The sequence below is a fragment of the Carcharhinus amblyrhynchos genome, chromosome 2 (assembly GCF_965287045.1).
Source record: "Carcharhinus amblyrhynchos chromosome 2, sCarAmb.v2.hapA, whole genome shotgun sequence".
In the NCBI taxonomy this organism is placed as follows: Eukaryota; Metazoa; Chordata; class Chondrichthyes; order Carcharhiniformes; family Carcharhinidae; genus Carcharhinus; species Carcharhinus amblyrhynchos.
Window position 1 is genome coordinate 127,531,834 of NC_137325.1, and position 19,731 is coordinate 127,551,564.

Below are 19,731 nucleotides of genomic sequence, written 5' to 3' on the forward strand. Positions count from 1 at the left end.
TTTTAGGTGGAAGGGGTGGCAGTGTTGTAGCTGTAATAGAATATCTCTAAAATTGAGATCATTTGGTCAGCTGCTTTACCATTTACCTTTCCACTGGCCAGCCATACTTCCTCTCAGACTTCCCTATCCCAATCCCCAAACTCAAATCATTCTTTAGTTATTTTCCTATCTCCTCTAATGTGTTCTCTGACTTTATCCTGTCCATGAGACCCAATTCTTGCTCTCATAAACCTGTCCTTACAATACTGATGACCAGCCAGCATTCCTTAATGGTTCCCATGTTAACAGATATTGTTACCCATTGTTACATATTGTCATCTGATGAAGTGCTCTGAAACCTCGTGCTACCAAATAAACCTGTTGGACTTCAACTTGGTGTTCTGAGACTTCTTACTGTGCCCACCCCAGTCCAACGCCAGCATTTCAAAATAACAGATTTTGTTGACAGTTCTCTCTCTACAGACTGAGTGCTTCAAACAAAGTGAGGAAATTTGTTGAGAAGTTGAAGTTCGATGAGGAGGAGAGGGAAGTATTCCTTTCACTTTTGCTTTTTCTAATTTTTTTCCCTGTGGTAATTGGTTTCTGCTCAACTACAGGGGAGGAACTGAGCTGTTGGTGAGTATCTGGTGGATATCTGTTAAGTGGTCAAGGGCTATTTTCCAAAGATTTAAAATAATTCTAGAGTTTGTGATAAGGTTAATAAACATCTAAAAGAAAATAAACACTTAAATAAAATAATTAAGTAATTAATTAAAGCTCGTAAGTATGACAGCACAGGTGATATGGCAAGGCTGCAGTGTATAGGGAACTCATGAATACCTGTGTTATCCAAGACAAGCATATCCGCACTGAGTGTCTGCGGCTTGAGGAGCTTTGGCTCAGAGCGGCTGGAGGTTGAGCTGCAGTCACTGCGACACATCAAGAGGGAGAGAGATATCTGGAACTTTGTTTCAGGACAAATGACAAAAGGTAAGATTTAATTTTTTTAAAATAAGAAAACATTTTATGTTACCCACTCCTAAAGTGGGTACGGCTTCCAGAGGTTAATGTTAAGGGACTATGGAAGGATGGCTTGATTGGGATTAATGTGAGGGGGCCATGTAGCTGATGAATGTATTTGTGACTTTGTGCCTCTTCCTAATTACTAACATAAGAAATAGGAGCAGGAGTAGGCCATCTAGCCCTTCGAGCCTGCCCCGCCATTCAGTAAGATCATGGCTGATCTGTTGTGGCTCAGTTCCACTTTCCCGCTTTCTCCCCATAACCCTTAATCCCCTCTCTTATCAAAAACCCATCAACCCGCTTCTTAAAAATATTTAGCGAGGCAGCCTCCACCACTTCAACGGGCAGAGAATTCCAGAGATTCACCACCCCTTGAGTGAAGAAGTTCCTCCTCAACTCCGTTCTAAACCGCCTCCCCTTTATCTTGAGGCTGTGCCCCCTAGTCCTACTGTCTTTTTTGAGCGGGAAGAGTCTCTCCACCTCTATCCTATCCATCCCATTCATCATCTTATACGTCTCAATGAGATCTCCCCTCATTCTTCTAAACTCTAGCGAGTACAAGCCTAGTTTATTCAGCCTCTCCTCATAGCTCAACCCCCTCAACTCCGGTATCAGCCTAGTAAACCTCCTCTGCACTCCCTCCAGGGCCAAAATATCCTTGCACAGGTGCGGCGCCCAAAACTGCACACAGTACTCCAGCTGCGGCCTCACCAATGCCCTATACAGCTGCAGCAAGACCTCCCTACTTTTATATTCAATCCCCCTCGCTATGAAGGCCAGCATCCCATTCGCCTTCCTGACCACCTGCTGCACCTGCAAGCTGGGTTTTTGCGACTCATGCACAAGGACCCCGAGGTCCCTCTGCACCGTCGCCTGCTGCAGTTTTACGCCACGTAAGTAATAGTCCTTCCTACCATTCTTCCTACCAAAGTGGACCACCTCACACTTGCCAACATTAAATTCCATTTGCCATTTCCTGGCCCATTCGCCCAGCCTATCTAGATCCTTCTGCAGACTCTCCACACCCTCCGCACAATTTGCCTTTCCCCCAATCTTGGTGTCATCAGCACATTTCGACACCCTGCACTCGGTTCCCTCCTCCAGATCATCTATATAAATGGTAAATAGTTATAAATAAATAAATGCATAGTTATAGCTAGGAAACAATTTGTTTACATTTGATTTCTGTGTTCGCAATTATTTTGCGGCAAAAAAAGGGCATCAATATTATGAGAATGTTTGGGGTTCCCCGATGCACTTGGGAGGTCACCAAAGGTTCCACAGCTCAAAATGTTTCGGAAATCCTGTATTAAATTGATACCAGGAATGGGTGGGTTGACTTATAATGAAAGATTGAAGAGGTCCAGTTTGTATTCACTAAAGTTTGGATGAATATTGGAAAGGTTAGACAGGCTAAGCTTGTAACTCCTGGAGTTTAGAAGAGTAAGAGGTGACTTGATTGAAACCTTTAAGGTCCTAGGGGATATTGACAAGGTGGACATAGAGAGGATGTTTCCACTTGTCAGAGAATCTAGAACTGAGAATCACTTTTTAAAAATAAGGCATCCCTCATTTAAGACAGAGGTGAGAATTTTTTTTTCCCCTCAAAGAGGGTCATGAGTATTTGGAACTCTCTTCCTCAAAAGACAGTGGAGGCAGAGTCTTTGAATATTTTTAAGATGGAACCACATAGATTCTTAACAAGGGGATATTGGGAGTAGGCAGAAATGTGGGCCTGAAATTACAATCAGATCTGCCATTATCTCATTGAATGGTAGAACAGGCTCAAGACAGTTGAGTGGCTACTCCTACCCCTAATTCACATGTAGATACTGCCCTCTCTCCTTCAAATCTGCCATCATCAACGCCTTCTCAAAAATAATTCCTTGATTCCACCATCCTTGTCAAACTAGCAGTCCAACTTCAACCACCCTTCCATCTCCAGAGTCCTTAAATATGTTATTATCTCCCAATTCCGTGTTCTCCCTCTGATCATGTTCTGATCCCTGCTACAGTACTGAAACAGACCTTATCAAAATAATAAATGGTGGCGGTCACATGATGTAAGCACAGGACCGGCTGCATTTTTACAATCTCTGACACTACTCATCGTTTAATCCTTTTTTATCCAGATGCCCAACCATATTTATCTAATCCTGGAGCTTATACCCCATGTTATGTTCCTGGAAGATTCTGGTTAAGTTTGGGTGATGGTGAGCCAAATCCTCGTTTGATCAAGCTGATCAGAGGCAGCCGGGATGGGGCCTTGGCGGTTTAGCTGGTGAGTGGGCTCACACTCTGGCAATGTTATAAGCATCAAGATGATGGCTGCCACTGTGAGTAAAGTTATGGATGATGGTCTCGACTTCCTGGCACAAATTATTGGTGCTCACGTTGATATCCTGCACGCAGGAGAGTACACTGTCAAACCACATCTTGAGTATGTGGTCTTTTCTTGGTATTATTCTCTCTCTGAGGTTTCCACACAAAGATAAGTGGAAAAGCAAATTGTACGGAGGGTGTGGAAAGTCTGCAGAGGGATCTAGATAGGCTGAGCGAGTGGGCGAGGACCTGGCAGATGGAATACAATGTTAGCAAGTGTGAGGTTATCCACTTTGGCAGGAATAATAGAAGGAGGGATTACTATTTAAAGGGCGAAAAGCTGCAGCATGCTACAGTGCAGAGGGACCTGGGGGCCCTTGTGCATGAGTCGCAAAAACCCAGCCTACAGGTGCAGCAGGTGGTCAGGAAGGCGAATGGGATGCTGGCCGTCATAGCGAGGGGGACTGAATATAAAAGCAGGGAGGTCTTGCTGCAACTGTACAGGGCACTGGTGAGGCCGCAGCTGGAGTACTGTGTGCAGTTTTGGTCGCCGCACTTGCGCAAGGATATTTTGGCCTTGGACAGAGTGCAGAGGAAGTTCACTAGGCTGATACCGGAGTTGAGGGGGTTGAACTATGAAGAGAGGTTGAATAGTCTGGGCTTATATTTGTTGGAGTTTAGAAGGATGAGGGGGGATCTTATGGAGACGTATAAGATGATGAAGGGGATGGATAGGGTAGAGGTAGAGAGATTCTTCCCGCTCAGAAAGGACAGCAGGACTAGGGGGCACAGCCTCAAGATAAGGGGGGGGGGGCAGTTTAGAACGGAGTTGAGGGGGAACTTCTTCACTCAAAGGGTGGTGAATCTCTGGAATTCTCTGCCCGTTGAAGTGGTGGAGGCTGCCTCGCTAAATATATTTAAGACATGGGTAGATAGGTTTTTGGTAGGCAAGGGGATTAAGGGTTATGGGGAGAAAGCGGGAAAGTGGAACTGAGCCACTTCAGATCAGCCATGATCTTATTGAATGGCGGGGCAGGCTTGAAGGGCTAGATGGCCTACTCCTGCTCCTATTTCTTATGTTCTTATGTTCTTTTATCTGGGTAAGTGGGGTGCTGACATAGGCTTGGACTTGTTACATTTAGTGCTACAGGGTTTCCCTTGTCTTGTCGGGAGGAGGATTTATAGAGATACCCCATTTGTGGCTGGCTTGATGATTCTCCATCTTCCAGTTGGTGAAGTCTCTTGGGTGGAAGATGGGTTAAGTTTTCCGGCTGATGTGGGGGTTCGAGGAGCATCTCTAGAGTCACTGGAGATGAATGAGGCTTGCTTTGTTGTGAGCCCAAACATGGTGTGACAATCTTAGGCTTATTGGCACTTCTTTTATCTGTCTCAATATCTCTTACTTTCCTCAGCTCTGCAGGCAAGGGTAGCAGCTATTTTGAAAATTCCAGTTTGGAAGCTGTGCAGATTATACTCATAGTAGAAGGTATCTTGTGTGTGGGGCCTCAGGGTGGGTTTAGATACCTGGGCTCTGTTTTGTCCACACTCTTCCATAAGGCTGTGTCACTCTACTCCTATTATCCTGTATTAGAGCGTATAATGTCACACTACCTCTCGGGGTGAGGGTTGTATCCTGATGTTCCCCTCTTACTGAGGTCTCCTTTCATTGTTTGGAAGTTTTGGGATATTGTTTTATGGTCCAATTAATTGTATTTAACCCAACTGGGGGGCAGGAGGGTGGGCTCTGTTATACTGTGTTACTCGTTCCTTGTTATCCTGTGAGCATGGGTGTGCATCATTGTGCCATGCGCTTATGGCTTTTATCTTGATATTCCCCACTATTTGTAATGTCAAGTCATTGATGTCAGTTGCAACAATTTGTAATAATCCAAACCAATCATAATGATATTTGCCAGTTTTTTCTGTCTGTATACGTGGAACGATGATTATTCTCTGCTCTGCTGGATTTTGGATTTGTTGCGTTATTTGGTAAAATGGAAAATTTTCAATCAAAATATTTAAAACAAATAACAAATGGAACTTTTGTAACTGTCAAAGGTCAAACTATTCCTCCTCATCCTTCTTGAGTGTCTGCTGTATTGGATGCAATTAGCCAGGCCATTCCCCTCCAATGATATTCCATCATCATTCAGTTGGGTGGGATTACATTCATCTGGTTCCATTTTTATCTACTGAAACATTACCAGTGAATCACTTTCAATGGTTGCTCTTTCTGCTCTTGCCAAGGATCTTTACTTAGCCCCCTCCTATTTCTGACCTGCATGTTACCTCTACGCACATCGCCTGAGAACAAAGCACCAATATTTTCACAATAAAAGCAAAATATCACGGATGCTGGAAATTTGAAATAAAAACAGTAAATCCTGGCTAAATTCAGCAGGTCTGGCAGCATCTGTGGAGAGAGGAAAAGAGTTAACACTTCGAGTCCATTTGACCCTTTTTCAGAGCTGAAGATTGAAATTTGAATGGATTATATATTGGAGAGCAGGTGGAGACAGTGGAGCAGAACAGAGGGTAAAGGATAGGTTGTAACGAAGATTGACAAAGATCATGGACACAAGACAAAGGGACTGTTAGTGGGAGCGTTAAGGACTAAAAATGTTGCTGATTCTGGCATAAAGATAAAATAGTAGAATTTGTTAATAGGAAAACAAAGATCAGTGATCAGTGAAAGCAAAACTAAGAACAATTGACAGATGGTCCTGTGGGGGTATGGTAGGGCAGGGTGGGGATGCCTGCAGGAGGGTTGCATTGTGGCAAACAAAGAACACAAAAAGACGGAGGAGAAAGTTGACAGTCTGAAGATGTTAAGCTCAATGTTGAATCCAGAAGGCTGTAACATGCTGAATCAGAAGATGTGTTGTTCCTTCACTTTGCATTGGGTTTAAGAACATAAGAACATAAGAAATAGGAGCAGGAGTAGGCCATCTAGCCCTTCGAGCCTGCCCCGCCATTCAATAAGATCATGGCTGATCTGTCGTGGCTCAGTTCCACGTTCCCGCCCTCTTCCCATAACCCTTAATCCTCTCTCTTATCAAAAACCCATCACCCGCGTCTTAAAAATATTTAGCGAGGTAGCCTCCACCACTTCAACGGGCAGAGAATTCCAGAGATTCACCACCCTTTGAGTGAAGAAGTTCCTCCTCAACTCCGTTCTAAACCGCCCCCCCTTTATCTTGAGGCTGTGCCCCCTAGTCCTACTGTCCTTTCTGAGCGGGAAGAGTCTCTCCACCTCTATCCTATCCATCCCATTCATCATCTTATACGTCTCAATGAGATCTCCCCTCATTCTTCTAAACTCTAACGAGTACAAGCCTAGTTTATTCAGCCTCTCCTCATAGCTCAATCCCCTCAACTCCGGCATCAGCCTAGTAAACCTCCTCTGCACTCCCTCCAAGGCCAAAATATCCTTGCGTAAGTACGGCGCCCAAAACTGCACACAGTACTCTAGCTGCGGCCTCACCAATGCCCTATACAGCCACAGCAAGACCTCCCTACTTTTATATTCAAGATAGTTTAACTGGAGCACTGCAGCAGGCTAAGGAAAGACATGCGGGCATGAGAGCAAGATGCTGAGTTAAAATGGCAAGCAACCAGAAGGTTGGGATCATGCTTGCAGATGAAGTGAAGTGTTCGCCAAACTGATTACCCAGCCTGCGTTTAGACTCCCCAGTGGAAAAGAGATCACATTGGGAGCAGGAAATACAGTAGACCAAGTTGAAAGGGGTGCAAGTGAAATGTTACTTAACCTGAAAGGAGTTCAGGGCCTTGGTCAGGAGGTAAAGGTAGTATTGCACCTTTTGCGATTGCAATGGGAAGGTGCCATGAGAAGGGGATGAAAGATAGATCAAAGATGGGGGAGATAGAACATAGAACACTACGGCACAAACAGGCCCTTCGGCCCACGAGTTGCGCCAATCATATCCCTACCTACCAGGCCTATCTATAACCCTCAATCCCATTAAATCCCATGTACTCATCCAGAAGTCTCTTAAAAGACCCCAACGAGTTCACCTCCACCAGCACCAACAGCGGCCGATTCCACTCACTCACCATCCTCTGAGTGAAAAACGTACCCCTGACATCACCTCTGTACCTACTCCCCAGCACCTTAAACCTGTGTCCTCTTGTAGCGACCATTTCAGCTCCAGGAAATAGCCTCCAAGAATCCACATAGAGAAGTGGACTTCACAAAGGGAGTGGTCCCTGCAAAATGCTGATGGGAGTCAGGGAGAGGAAGATGTGTTTCATGGTGGCATCAAGCTAGAGTTGGTGGAAAAGGCAGAGGATAATCCTTTGAATGCAGAGGCTGGTAGAGTGAATAGTGAGGACAAGAGAGACCCTATCATGGTTCTAGAATGGAGGGGAAGATGCAAGGGCAAAAGAGTGGGAGATACTCAGACACTGTGGGATTCCCTATCAAACATAGCAGTGGGGGGAACTTCGACTGAGGAAAAAGACAGGCATGTCAGAAGTGCTGTTTTCAAAAGTGGTATCATAGAATAGAATCCCTGCAGTACAAAAGTGGGCCATTTGGCCCATTGAGTCTGTACCGACCACAATCCCACCCAGCCCCACTTCTGTAACTCCATGTATTTACCCTGCTAATTCCCCTGACACTAAGGGTCAATTTAGCATGGCCAACCAACCAAACCTGCACATCTTTAGACTGTGAGAGGAAACTGGAGCATGCGGAGGAAACCCACGCAGACATAGGGAGAAAGTACAAACTCCACACAGACAAGGACCTGAGCCTAGAATTGAACCTGGGACCCTGGTGCTGCAAGGTAGCAGTGCTAACCACTGTGCCACCCACTATGGAATTATTGGAACAGATGCAACAGGGGCAGAGAAAGAGAAAAAATGGGATTTAGTTCTTACAGGAAGTAGGGCATGAGGAAGTGTAGTTTAGGTAGCTGTGGGAGCCAGTGGGTTCCTAATGAATATTGGTTGGTCAATCTATCAACAGAAATTGAGAGAGAAAGACAGGTCAAAGAAGGGATGTGTCAGAGATGAACCATGTGAAGGTGAGAGAGGGGTGGAAATTGGAAGCAAAATTGATCACCTTTCCAGACGAAAGCATGAAGCGGCAACAACATAGTCATTAATGTATTTGAAAAAGCATTGTGGGAGAGGGCCTTGGTAGGGGGTTTGTAGGTGTCACCATGCTGCCCAATTAAACACCTTCACTTCTGAAACATCACCCCACAGTCCACCCTGTCTCAGCTCAGTTATGTTGAAACCATAATCCATCATAGAATTCCTATGGTGCAGAAAAGGCCATTCAGCCCATCAAGTCTACACTGACTCACTGATAAAGTATCTTATCCAGGTCCTATCCCCATAACCCCACAGATTTACCCCACTAATCCCCCCCCAAGCGACACATCTTGAGACACTCAGGGGCAATTTAGCATAAATCATGTTTAACCAATATATTGGAGTTATTTGAAGAAGTATCATGCAATGTGGTTAAAGGGGATCCTTTAACCACATTGCATGATTTCCAGAAGGCATTTGATAAGGTGCCACATTAAAAGTTACTGTGGAAAATAAAAGTTTATAGTGTAGAGGTAACATGTCAGCATGGATAGATTATTGGTTTGCTGGCAGAAAGAGAATATGCATAAATGGATCTTTTTCTAATTGGCAGGATGTGACGAAATGGAGTTCTGCAGGGAGCTGTGCTGGACCCTTAATTTTCTACTATTGATATCAATGACTTAGATGAGAAGAGCAAAGGCATGGTAGCTAGATTTGCAGATCACACAAATACAGGTAGGAAAGTATGTTGTGAGAACATAGGAAGTTGCAGACAAATACAGATAGATTGAAAGAATAGGCAAAAATTTGGCAGAAGAAATATAATGAGGGAAAATGTGAAATTGTTCACCTTGTCCGAAAAAAATAAAAAAGTATTACTTAAATGGAGAACGATTGAATAATTCCAAGGCACAGTTTTAGCGCATGAAACATAAAATGTACATGTACATAAATGTTCATGCTATATGCATGTACACCGATGCCTATGGAATTCTATCCTTTATTACGAGATGAATTGAACATAAAAGTAAAGATGTTATGCTTTAGGTCTATAGGCCGTTGGTGAGACTACGTCTTGAATACTGTAAGTAGTTTTGATCTCCTTATTTAAAGAAGGATGCAAATGCGTTGGAGGCAGTTTACTAGATTGACACCTGGAAATTAGTTTAAGTTTAAACTTAAACTTTAAAAACTTTAACCTTTAAATTATGAGGCATTGTTTTCAATTTAGGTGTCACCCTTTTAAGACAGAGGAGGAGAATTTTTTTCTCTGAGTGTTATGCAACTTTGAAACTTTGCCTCAGAAGGCAGTTGGAGGTGGGGTAATTGAATATTTACAAGCTGGAGTTTGGTAGATTCTTGTTAGTCAAAGGGATCAAAGATCATTGGGGATCAATGGGAATGTGGAATTCGAAACACAAATACATCAGTCATGACCTTATTGAATGGCAGAGCAGGCTTGAGGAACAGAATGGTCTACTTGTGTTCCTATACCATATGCTCATTGCTGGTGGCCATAGCCTTATCTGTTAGGGTCCCAAGTTAATTTATTACTGTCACAAGTAGGCTTACATGAAATTACTGTGAAAATCCCCTACTCATCACACTCTGGCGCCTTTTCAGGTACTGTGAAGGAGAATTCAGCATGCCCAATGCACCTAACCAGCACGTCTTTCGGACTGTGGAAGGAAACCGGAGCACCTGGAGGAAACCCACATAGACATGGGGAGAATGTGCAGACTCCACACAGACAGTGGTCCAAGCCGGGAATCAGACCTGGGTCCCTGATACTGTGCGGCAGCAGCACTAACCATTGTGCCAAATTTCGTCCTTGGAGCTCTCCAATTCTCAAGTACTCTTTCCTTCTTTAAGACACACCTTAAAACCTACAGTCTTGACCAAGCTTTTATGGCTTGCTGTTTTATTATGCTTTATAAATGCTCCTTTGAAGCACATTACATTAAGGGGGTTTTATAAATGTGAGTTGCTGTTCAAAAATTGTTACAGAAAAATAGCTTCTAATCAACAGTTGCTTAATCACTGAAAACACAATGTACTTGCTGTTAGTTAAGCTTTATTAATCTGTTTGAAAGCACAAATACCACTTACAATGATGTGTACAATGTATGACTCTAAAGTCGACACATGTACAATCAAGAATAAGCTGTGAACAATATTTTTCAAGGATTAGGTATGATGCTCAGCTTCACAAGAAGCTCTAAATCTGACATCAATTTGCATAACAGGACAAAAGCAAATCTTTAAACTGTGTAATTCAAGGGGATTATCATCAGTCCTTTTATAATTTTACTCTAACATGGAAGCTGTCACTTAGTACAAATTCAACAACTAAGTGTTCCAAACAGAAACTGTATAATTTGATTATTAGTTGGTGATTAAATTTACCTTTAGCAAATCCTCAACTTTAGTTTTTAAATATAAATATATGGAATTTGAGATAAATATATTTGAAATTTATTCTTCACCTTTTATTTCAGATGCCTAAACCCCAAATAAAATGGCTTGTTTTATTGTTTTTTTTGCTTTAAATAAATCTAGTATGCACAAAACTTACTTATATTCACACTTGACCTATATGGAAAAATGTAATTCCTGTGTCATAAAGAATGTTAAGTAGCATTCTAAAGGTCTTTCTCATTTATTTCTCTCCATAATGTTTCATTCCTTCATGTTGCTTTGGTTCCACAATTATCAACTCTCACTCATTTGTTGTAATGGGCAGCTTTCTGTTTCTATTTTTGCCTCTGTTGAGCATTTTTGAATACACATTCAGTTCTGCCAATTGAACTTTATTTCCTTGATGGAAATGGGATGAAGTTGATAAATTTTCTATGACAACAGTGAAACATTTTCAAGCATTTTCCTTTATTGCACTGATGAATTTGTTGCCTAAACTGGAAGCTGTCTGCAAGTTTCTAAATGTTTTGATACATTTGGTAAAGATAAAATGTTACAATTCATTTTAAATATAAAACAGCAATATCTTTGTCATAGAGAAAAATCATTAATAAAGTTGCAACGTGGATAAATGTGTTATTTATGGGCTGACAACCATAAAGCATAAAAAAAATCACTTTACTTAAATTTTGGCCCCAATTTATTTTTGGATTATTTAATCACAAAAAATGATTCAGTTGGTATTGTGATAATTACAATGTCACAATTTAATGTTTGATGTTCCTGTTCTATCCTGTTCAAACTGTAATGCTCCATTGCTTTAGGATTCAAGTTTAACTATAAACTGATTGTCATCTCTGTTTGCAATACGGTGAGAAGCATAGTGATAAAGTGACTTTAAAGCTTCTTTCAATTTGTGCAGTCTTCCCAAAGTGTTTTCTTCATTTCCTGAAGCAGGCAGCTCTGGTCGTTCCGAACCTGCAGATAATTTAGCCATATTGTCTTGCTTCAGTTTCTCTCTTTCTGCTTCCCTGGCTGATTGCTCACTCTGTATTTTGTTCTTCATTTCCAAGTTTTTGCTCAACATCTCGTCTTTTAGTTCTGCCTGTTTGTCACCTAATTGTAAATCCTTATTCAGAATTTCGAGACCTAATTCTGGTTGTACTCGAGTAGCATTCAAAAGGCGTGGTTCAGGATGTCGAGAACGTTCCAACTTTCTTTGGGTCCCACCACCATGTCTATCTCTTGATAATGATGTAACTGCACCAGCTTTGACTGCTTTCATTTCTTCAATAATTCTGTCTTTATCTTTTAACAAATTCTTTTTCTTGACTTCCTTTGTATCTGTAAATTGGTAACATGTATTAATATCTATAAACAATAACATAATAATATCCATAATCCATAAATTCCCCAAAATAAAGATTCTGCAAACATTTTAAAAACATGCCTCAATAATTATTGCCTTTAACAGATACATTAATAGTTAAATGATATCAATGTTAGGTACTTTTGTTTTAAAATTAGAAATTAATGTTGTATGCAGCAGTATTAAACTTTAGAATAACTAATATTGCATGTACAGGTGACATTTGCTCTTAAAATAATTAATTTTTATTCAATAATGGCTAATGCAGCCAATTAATACATTCATGTTCAAATTAACCATTAGTCCATACGGTACGCATTAGTATTTAAAATAAAAATACAATAATATCTGAATTAGTAATGAACAAAGTATATGGGTGTTCAAAATAATCACTAATGTTGCATGCAAAAGCAATAATAAAGCTGTATTATAGTGAAAATGGTAGAGCCAATTTTAGGTGCCCCTTTCTGGTGCAAACATTGAAATGATAGCCTAAAAATAGCATCAGATCACTTAGGATCAGTTTTTGCAACACTCCACTGCCATATTTCATAAAATCCTGAGAAGGGCAGGTGGTGACGCTTTTTATAGTATTCAATATGGCGTCTTACTATGTACAAAGAGCCCCATTTCAATTTCCAGATCACAGTGGCATTGTGATAATGTTACTGGACTAGTACTCCAGGGGATAAAAGCAAAATACTGTGGATGCTGGAAATCTGAAATTAAAACACAAATTGCTGGAAAAACGCAGCAAGTCTGACATGATCTGTGGAGAGAAAACAAAGTTAATGATTCGAGTCCAATCTTCGAAACCTGCCTTTACACCAAGGAAGTCTCAACTTCACCCTGAGGATACTGTCCATTATGTGGAGTGGCCTGACCACCATGCTAAATGGAACAGATTGAGGGCAGCTGTAACAGCTCAGAACTGGACACCCTGAGGTACTGTGGGCCTATCAGCAGAATGGTATTCAAACATAATTTGCAAGGCTGGCATGTCCATTACCCTACTGTTACACTCAAGCCAAGAGATCAATCTGGGTTCAATGAGGGCTGCAGGAGAGCATATCAGGAGCAGCATTTGATATATTTAAAAATAAGGTGACAACCTGGTCAATCTACAACACAGAACTACATGCATATTAAGTAGCAGAAGCAGCATCAATAAAGCTAAGCAATATCACAACTAATGGATTAGATCAAAGCTCTGCAATTCTGCCATGTCCAATCAGAAATAGTGGTGCACTAAATGACAAACCTGAAGAGGAGTCTCTGCAAATATCCCCATTTGCAATCACCTTCAGTCAAAAATTTAGAGCTTTCTCCTGAGGACCCTAATTAACAAATGTCAGTTTTCAGCCAATTCGCCTTATGTGATATCAAGAAATGATGAAAGGCACAAAGCCTATGGATTCTCACAACACAGAAATCAGAACAAATCCAGCCAATTACAGCCACATTAATCTACTCTTGATCATTAGTAAAGTGATGGATGAATGGAAGGTGTTAATGACAGTGCTATCAAATGGCAATAATCTCCTCACCAATGCACAGTAGGGTTCCACCATGCCCAGTCAGCACTTGATCATCTTACATCTTTGGTCCAAAGAGAGGCAAACAAAATTAGCTCAAGAAGTGAAGTGACATCAAAGCAGCACTTCATCTAATATGGCATCAAGGAGGCTAAGCAAAATTGGAGTCAATGACAATCAAGAGAAAAACTGGAGTCATATTTAGCACAAAGTCCCAGATCATATCTTTTATTCTTCCAAGACCAGAGTGCACTTCCTGCCCCCCAAAAATGTCAGCCTTTGCAGGGTTATCCACAGGATCACTTTACCTTCCACAAGGCTTTGACTGACAGCCAGCTCAGCAATGGGAGCTGGCTGATTTCCTGACCTGCCTACTCCTGAGTTGCCTCATTGTGCTCACCGTTGACCAACTCAATGTAAATGAGGCCTAGACATCAAAATGACTTAGATCTCCCAACAATAACGGATGCACATCACACATTCAGGTGTCCACTTGCAATTAAAGTTACACACAGTTACTATGTCTGTTGATGGCCTGAAGATGATGGGCAGCATGTGGCACAGTGGTTAGCAATTCCAGCCTCGGGTCACTATCTGTGCAGAGTTTGCACATTCTCCCCATGTCTGCATGGGTTTCTTCCAGGTGCTCCGGTTTCCTCCCACAGTCCAAAGATGTGCAGGTTAGGTTGATTGGCCATGCTAAATTGAACCTAGTGTCAGGGGATTAGCAGAGTAAATATGTGGAGTTATGGGAATGGGGCCTGGGTGGGATTGTGGTCAGTGTAGACTTGACGGGCCGAATGGCCTCATTCTGCACTGTAGGGATTCTATGATTTCACTATTTGAATCATTTAGCAATGTTAGCCTCCTGTGAGCACATATTACAGCCCTGATTTTCATTCAGAATTGAGCAGACAAGAGCTAAGGGGGTGGATCACTATCCATTTCAATAGGGTGAGGCCTATCCAATTCAGTACCCTGAATGTAACTTGCATTTACTTGTTAGTTCCTGCTGATACCGGCAGCAAGAGCCTACTGTCTAGCCAATGACAGCAGAATAACATGACAGGGAGCTGATGAATCAAATGAATAATGCTTTGAAATAAGCCACAGAATGCACCTCGTAACCAGGAAACAGGGGAGGCCTGAATTTTCTTCCCCTTAAGAATCCTTATGTCAAGGCATATATTGGAACTGCCTTTGTAAATTTGTCATGATGTAATCATACTCATCTACCAGTGTTCCAGTTTTGCATCTGTAAGCTTTTTAGTGTGAATTGCAGAGAAACTCCCATCATCTGACTAATTCTACTTCTCTGCTTGTCAAAATGGTAAAACTTCAAATTGGGCACTAAACTATATCTCTGCGCCCGAGTCCAAGTATATCACTCAATCCAACCCCATTTTATTTGTGTGTAATACCACAGGAGATAGACTGGTAATAACTAATATTAAATGCAAAAGATACATTTGCAGGAATGGAACGGAGATAATTCTGGGGGATTTCAATCTACATATTGATTGGTCGACCCCTGTTGGACGCGGTGGGCTCGAGGAGGAGTTCTTGGAATGCTGCTGGGATAGTTTCCTTGAACAGTGTGTGTTGGAGCCGACGAGGGAGCGAGCTATCTTGGATCTGGTGTTATGTAACGAGGCGGGTAGAATTAGGGACCTTGTGGTGAAGGATCCTCTTGGGGAGAGTGATCATTGTATGGTGGAGATTCTGGTGCAGATGGAGGAGGAGAAAGTGGGTTCCTGGACACGCGTCCTTTGTTTGAACAGAGGGGAGTACGGAAGGATGAGAGAAGAATTGGCGAATGTTGACTGGGGGAACGCGTTGGAAGGTAGGTCGGCTGAGGGGCAGTGGAGGATCTTTAAGGAGATCTTTCTTGGTGCTCAGCAGAAATTTATTCCGATGGTTAAAAAGGACCGTAGGAGGAGAGGTAATAAGCCGTGGATAACGAAGGAGGTGAAGGAAAGTGTTAAATTAAAAGCGGAGGCGTTTAGAGTAGCTAAGAGTAGTGGGCGAGAAGAGGATTGGGAGAGGTTTAAATGTCAACAAAGATTGACAAAGAAGTTGATAAAGAAGGGTAGGATAAACTATGAAGCTGGGCTAGCGCTTAATATAAAAAAGGATAGCAAGAGTTTTTATAAATATATAAAAAGGAAGAGAATGGCTAGGGTGAACGTTGGACCCTTAAAGGATGAGAGGGGGGACTTAGTGGTAGGGGATGGGGAAATGGCTGAGGCCTTGAATAACTTTTTTGTTTCGGTCTTCACGGAGGAGGATGTGAATAATTTGCCAGGTGTTAGCGATGGAAAGATGGTAGGAGAGGAGGGCCTCAATGGCATTATTGTTACTAGAGAGGCGGTGCTCAACAGACTGGAGGGACTGATTGTGGACAAGTCCCCAGGACCGGATGGAATGCATCCGAGGGTTCTGAAAGAAATGGCGGAGGTGATAGTGGATGCCTTGGTGGTTATTTTCCAAATGTCGCTGGATTCCAGGGAAGTGCCGGAAGATTGGAAAACGGCTAATGTTATGCCGTTGTTTAAGAAGGGTGACAGGCAAAAGGCAGGGAATTATAGGCCGGTTAGTTTAACGTCTGTTGTAGGTAAAATGTTAGAATCCGTCATCAAGGAGGAAATAGCGAGGCATCTTGAGGGGAATTGCTTGATAGAGCAGACGCAGCACGGTTTCGTTAAGGGGAAGTCGTGTCTGACAAATTTATTGGAGTTCTATGAGGATGTGTCTAGGGCGGTGGATAGAGGAGAGCCGGTGGATGTGGTCTTTCTTGATTTTCAGAAGGCGTTTGACAAGGTACCTCACAAGAGGTTATTGCAGAAGGTAAGGGGGCATGGAGTTGGGGGTAGGGTGTTAGCGTGGATAGAGGATTGGCTGTCAAATAGGAGGCAGAGAGTGGGGGTCAATGGGTGCTATTCGGATTGGCGGTTGGTGACTAGTGGAGTGCCCCAGGGGTCGGTGCTGGGGCCTCAGCTATTTACTATTTATATAGATGATCTGGAGGAGGGAACCGAGTGTATGGTGTTGAAATTTGCTGATGACACCAAGACTGGTGGAATGGCAAATTGCGCAGAGGGTGTGGAGAGTCTGCAGAAGGATCTAGATAGGCTGGGCGAATGGGCCAGGAACTGGCAAATGGAATGTAATGTTGGCAAGTGCGAGGTGGTCCACTTTGGTAGGAATAATGGTAGGAAGGACTATTACTTACATGGCAAAAAACTGCAGCAGACGACGGTGCAGAGGGACCTCGGGGTCCTTGTGCATGAGTCGCAAAAACCCAGCCTGCAGGTGCAGCAGGTGGTCAGGAAGGCGAATGGGATGCTGGCCTTCATAGCGAGGGGGATTGAATATAAAAGTAGGGAGGTCTTGCTGCAGCTGTGTAGGGCACTGGTGAGGCCGCAGCTGGAGTACTGTGTGCAGTTTTGGTCGCCGCACTTACGCAAGGATATTTTGGCCTTGGAGGGAGTGCAGAGGAGGTTTACTAGGCTGATACTGGAGTTGAGGGGATTGAGCTATGAGGAGAGGCTGAATAAACTAGGCTTGTACTCGTTAGAGTTTAGAAGAATGAGGGGAGATCTCATTGAGACATATAAGATGATGAATGGGATGGATAGGATAGAGGTGGAGAGACTCTTCCTGCTCAGAAAGGACAGTAGGACTAGGGGGCACAGCCTCAAGATAAAGGGGGGGCGGTTTAGAACGGAGTTGAGGAGGAACTTCTTCACTCAAAAGGTGGTGAATCTCTGGAATTCTCTGCCCGTTGAAGGGGTGGAGGCTGCCTCGCTGAATATTTTTAAGATGCGGGTTGATGGGTTTTTGATAAGCGAGGGGATTAAGGGTTATGGGGAGAGAGCGGGAAAGTGGAACTGAGCCACGACAGATCAGCCATGATCTTATTGAATGGCGGGGCAGGCTCAAAGGGCTAGATGGCCTACTCCTGCTCCTATTTCTTATGTTCTTATGTTCTTATGTTTGTAATACTAATACTGTAGGTGTAGATACATTAGTGTTTAAAATACCTAAAATTGCATGAAATGAATATTCTAGTACTGTATATAACAAGGTCTCTTGACCTCATCACCCACACAGCTGATAATTTCAAAGAATTATCTGACACTATTTCCAACATCAATTACTTCACCTTTCCCCTTCCCTTTCAGCATTCCAAAGGGACGATTCCCTCCCTGCTCCACTCAATCACCCCAACATCCCTTCACCTTCATGGGTAAGTGTAGAAGATGCAACACTTGCTCTTTTACAGCCATCCTCCCCACCAGTCAAGGCCCAAAACACTCCTTCCAGGTGAAAAAACAATTCACTTGTTATTCTTTCAAATTTGTATTTCAATTTTTCCAATATTCGCCGCTCATGATACAGTTACCTCTATCTTGGGAGACTAAAGGCAGATTTACAGAATATCAAAATTTTTAGAGCGCAGAAGGAAGTTATCATATCTGTGCCAGCTCTCATGAGAAACACACCTCATGCCATTCCCTCGATTTGCCCCCCTATGGCTATATATATTTCCTTTTCAGATGATAATCCAATTCTCTCTTGAATGCCTTGATTAACCATGTTTCCATCACGCTCTTAGACAACATATTCCAGATAGGCACAGTTTTGCCAGACACCTCCATTCAGTCTACTTCTTCTAAGTTCTGCTTTCCTTTCATTTAAATTCTCTGCATCAGTCCTAGTCTGGCCTCGGTCTTCTATAATCTTTAAAAGAAGTTCATCGCAAGCTGGAGGAAAAGCATCTCATCTTTCGATTACACATTTTACAGCCTACAGCACTCAACATGGTGATCAATAATTTCAGATCATAAACTCTGCCTTTTTTTTCTGGATAGCAGCTGTTGACAATGGTTTTACTATTTCAGATTTCACCTCCTGCAGACACTTCTTGTGTTTTTTTTTACTTATTCCATTGCCATCTGCTTTTGCCTGGCACGATCATACTTTTTGTCATTTAACCTTTCCTGTCCCCCATCCTATTACAGACCTGCTATTTTGTTTTACCGCATTTTCCTTTCTCTGCCTCTCAGCTTGCTTGAAACCTGTTACGTCATAGCTTTTTCCAGCTTTGACGAAAGGTAATAGACCTGAATATTTCCAGCATTTTTTGTTTATATTCCAGTACTTAAAATAGTTACTAACAACATTTATAAGCAACTTACAACATTGCATCAATGATATGGTGCACATTATATTCTTGCAGTTAATCTCCACATTTCTTGTCAAAATTAACTTGTCCAGATGCGGATACTTGCATAAACAACATTTTAAAGTATGAGATATATACCTGCAGAATGAATAATAATTAAGTAGTAATAATGATTAAAACAAACATTTTGAAACAGTAGCTAGATCTACCTTGTACTTTTCAAAAGGAGAAACTTCTTTCCAGTAATTTTTCTGGAATATTTACATAGAGGAGTAAGCCACAGAGTATTTGGAGCCTGTCCCATCATTCAATGGTTGATCTTCAATCTCAACCCTACTTTCCTGTTCTATTCCATTATCCTTAATTTGGACACTTGGGCCTGGATTTTGCTTGAGGTAGGCAGCAGGAGTTTGGAAAATTCATGGCTTGGCCTGCTTAGGAGAGAGTGCCTGCAAAGGCAGGATTTTCACTGTGGGGACACTGGGCAGGCTGAAGTCAGGCCACTGACTAGGAGAAAACATTTTGAGGCAGTCACAAGAGCTGGGGGTGTCTAGATAGGCTGTTTCAATGGCTTGCCTCAGGGCTTTGGGACTTGTTCCAAGTTAAAATAAACAGAAAGATCCTCCAGCCCTTACTCTCCCTACACTCCCCATACCCCATCCATGTCAGCTCATTTCCCCACCCACTCCCTGAGTCATGTCTTAATGCATAAGTATACTCCCCCCATCCTCCATATGCCTTTTTCACTATACTGCGAACATAACCTTCTGCCTTCAGAGATCTATGGACAAACATGCCAAGGTCCTTTTGTTCCACTGAACTTCCTCGTGTCA

At 42.4% G+C, this 19,731-nt stretch overlaps 1 protein-coding gene across 4 annotated transcripts in view; it reads right to left on the reverse strand.

Annotated features, from left to right (window-relative positions):
- Window positions 1-10,504: 10,504 nt before the first annotated feature.
- The window catches only part of LOC145358477 (uncharacterized), a 104,723-nt gene continuing 95,496 nt past the window's right edge, over window positions 10,505-19,731 (reverse strand). For all 4 annotated transcript variants that reach the window (XM_080212594.1, XM_080212584.1, XM_080212575.1 and 1 more), the window contains 2 exons: window positions 18,912-19,036; window positions 10,505-12,150 (listed from right to left, as the gene is read on the reverse strand). In XM_080212594.1, the coding sequence (XP_080068720.1) occupies window positions 11,627-12,150; window positions 18,912-19,036 (649 nt within the window). In that variant the 3' untranslated portion in view covers window positions 10,505-11,626. The remainder of the gene's footprint in view (window positions 12,151-18,911; window positions 19,037-19,731) is intronic.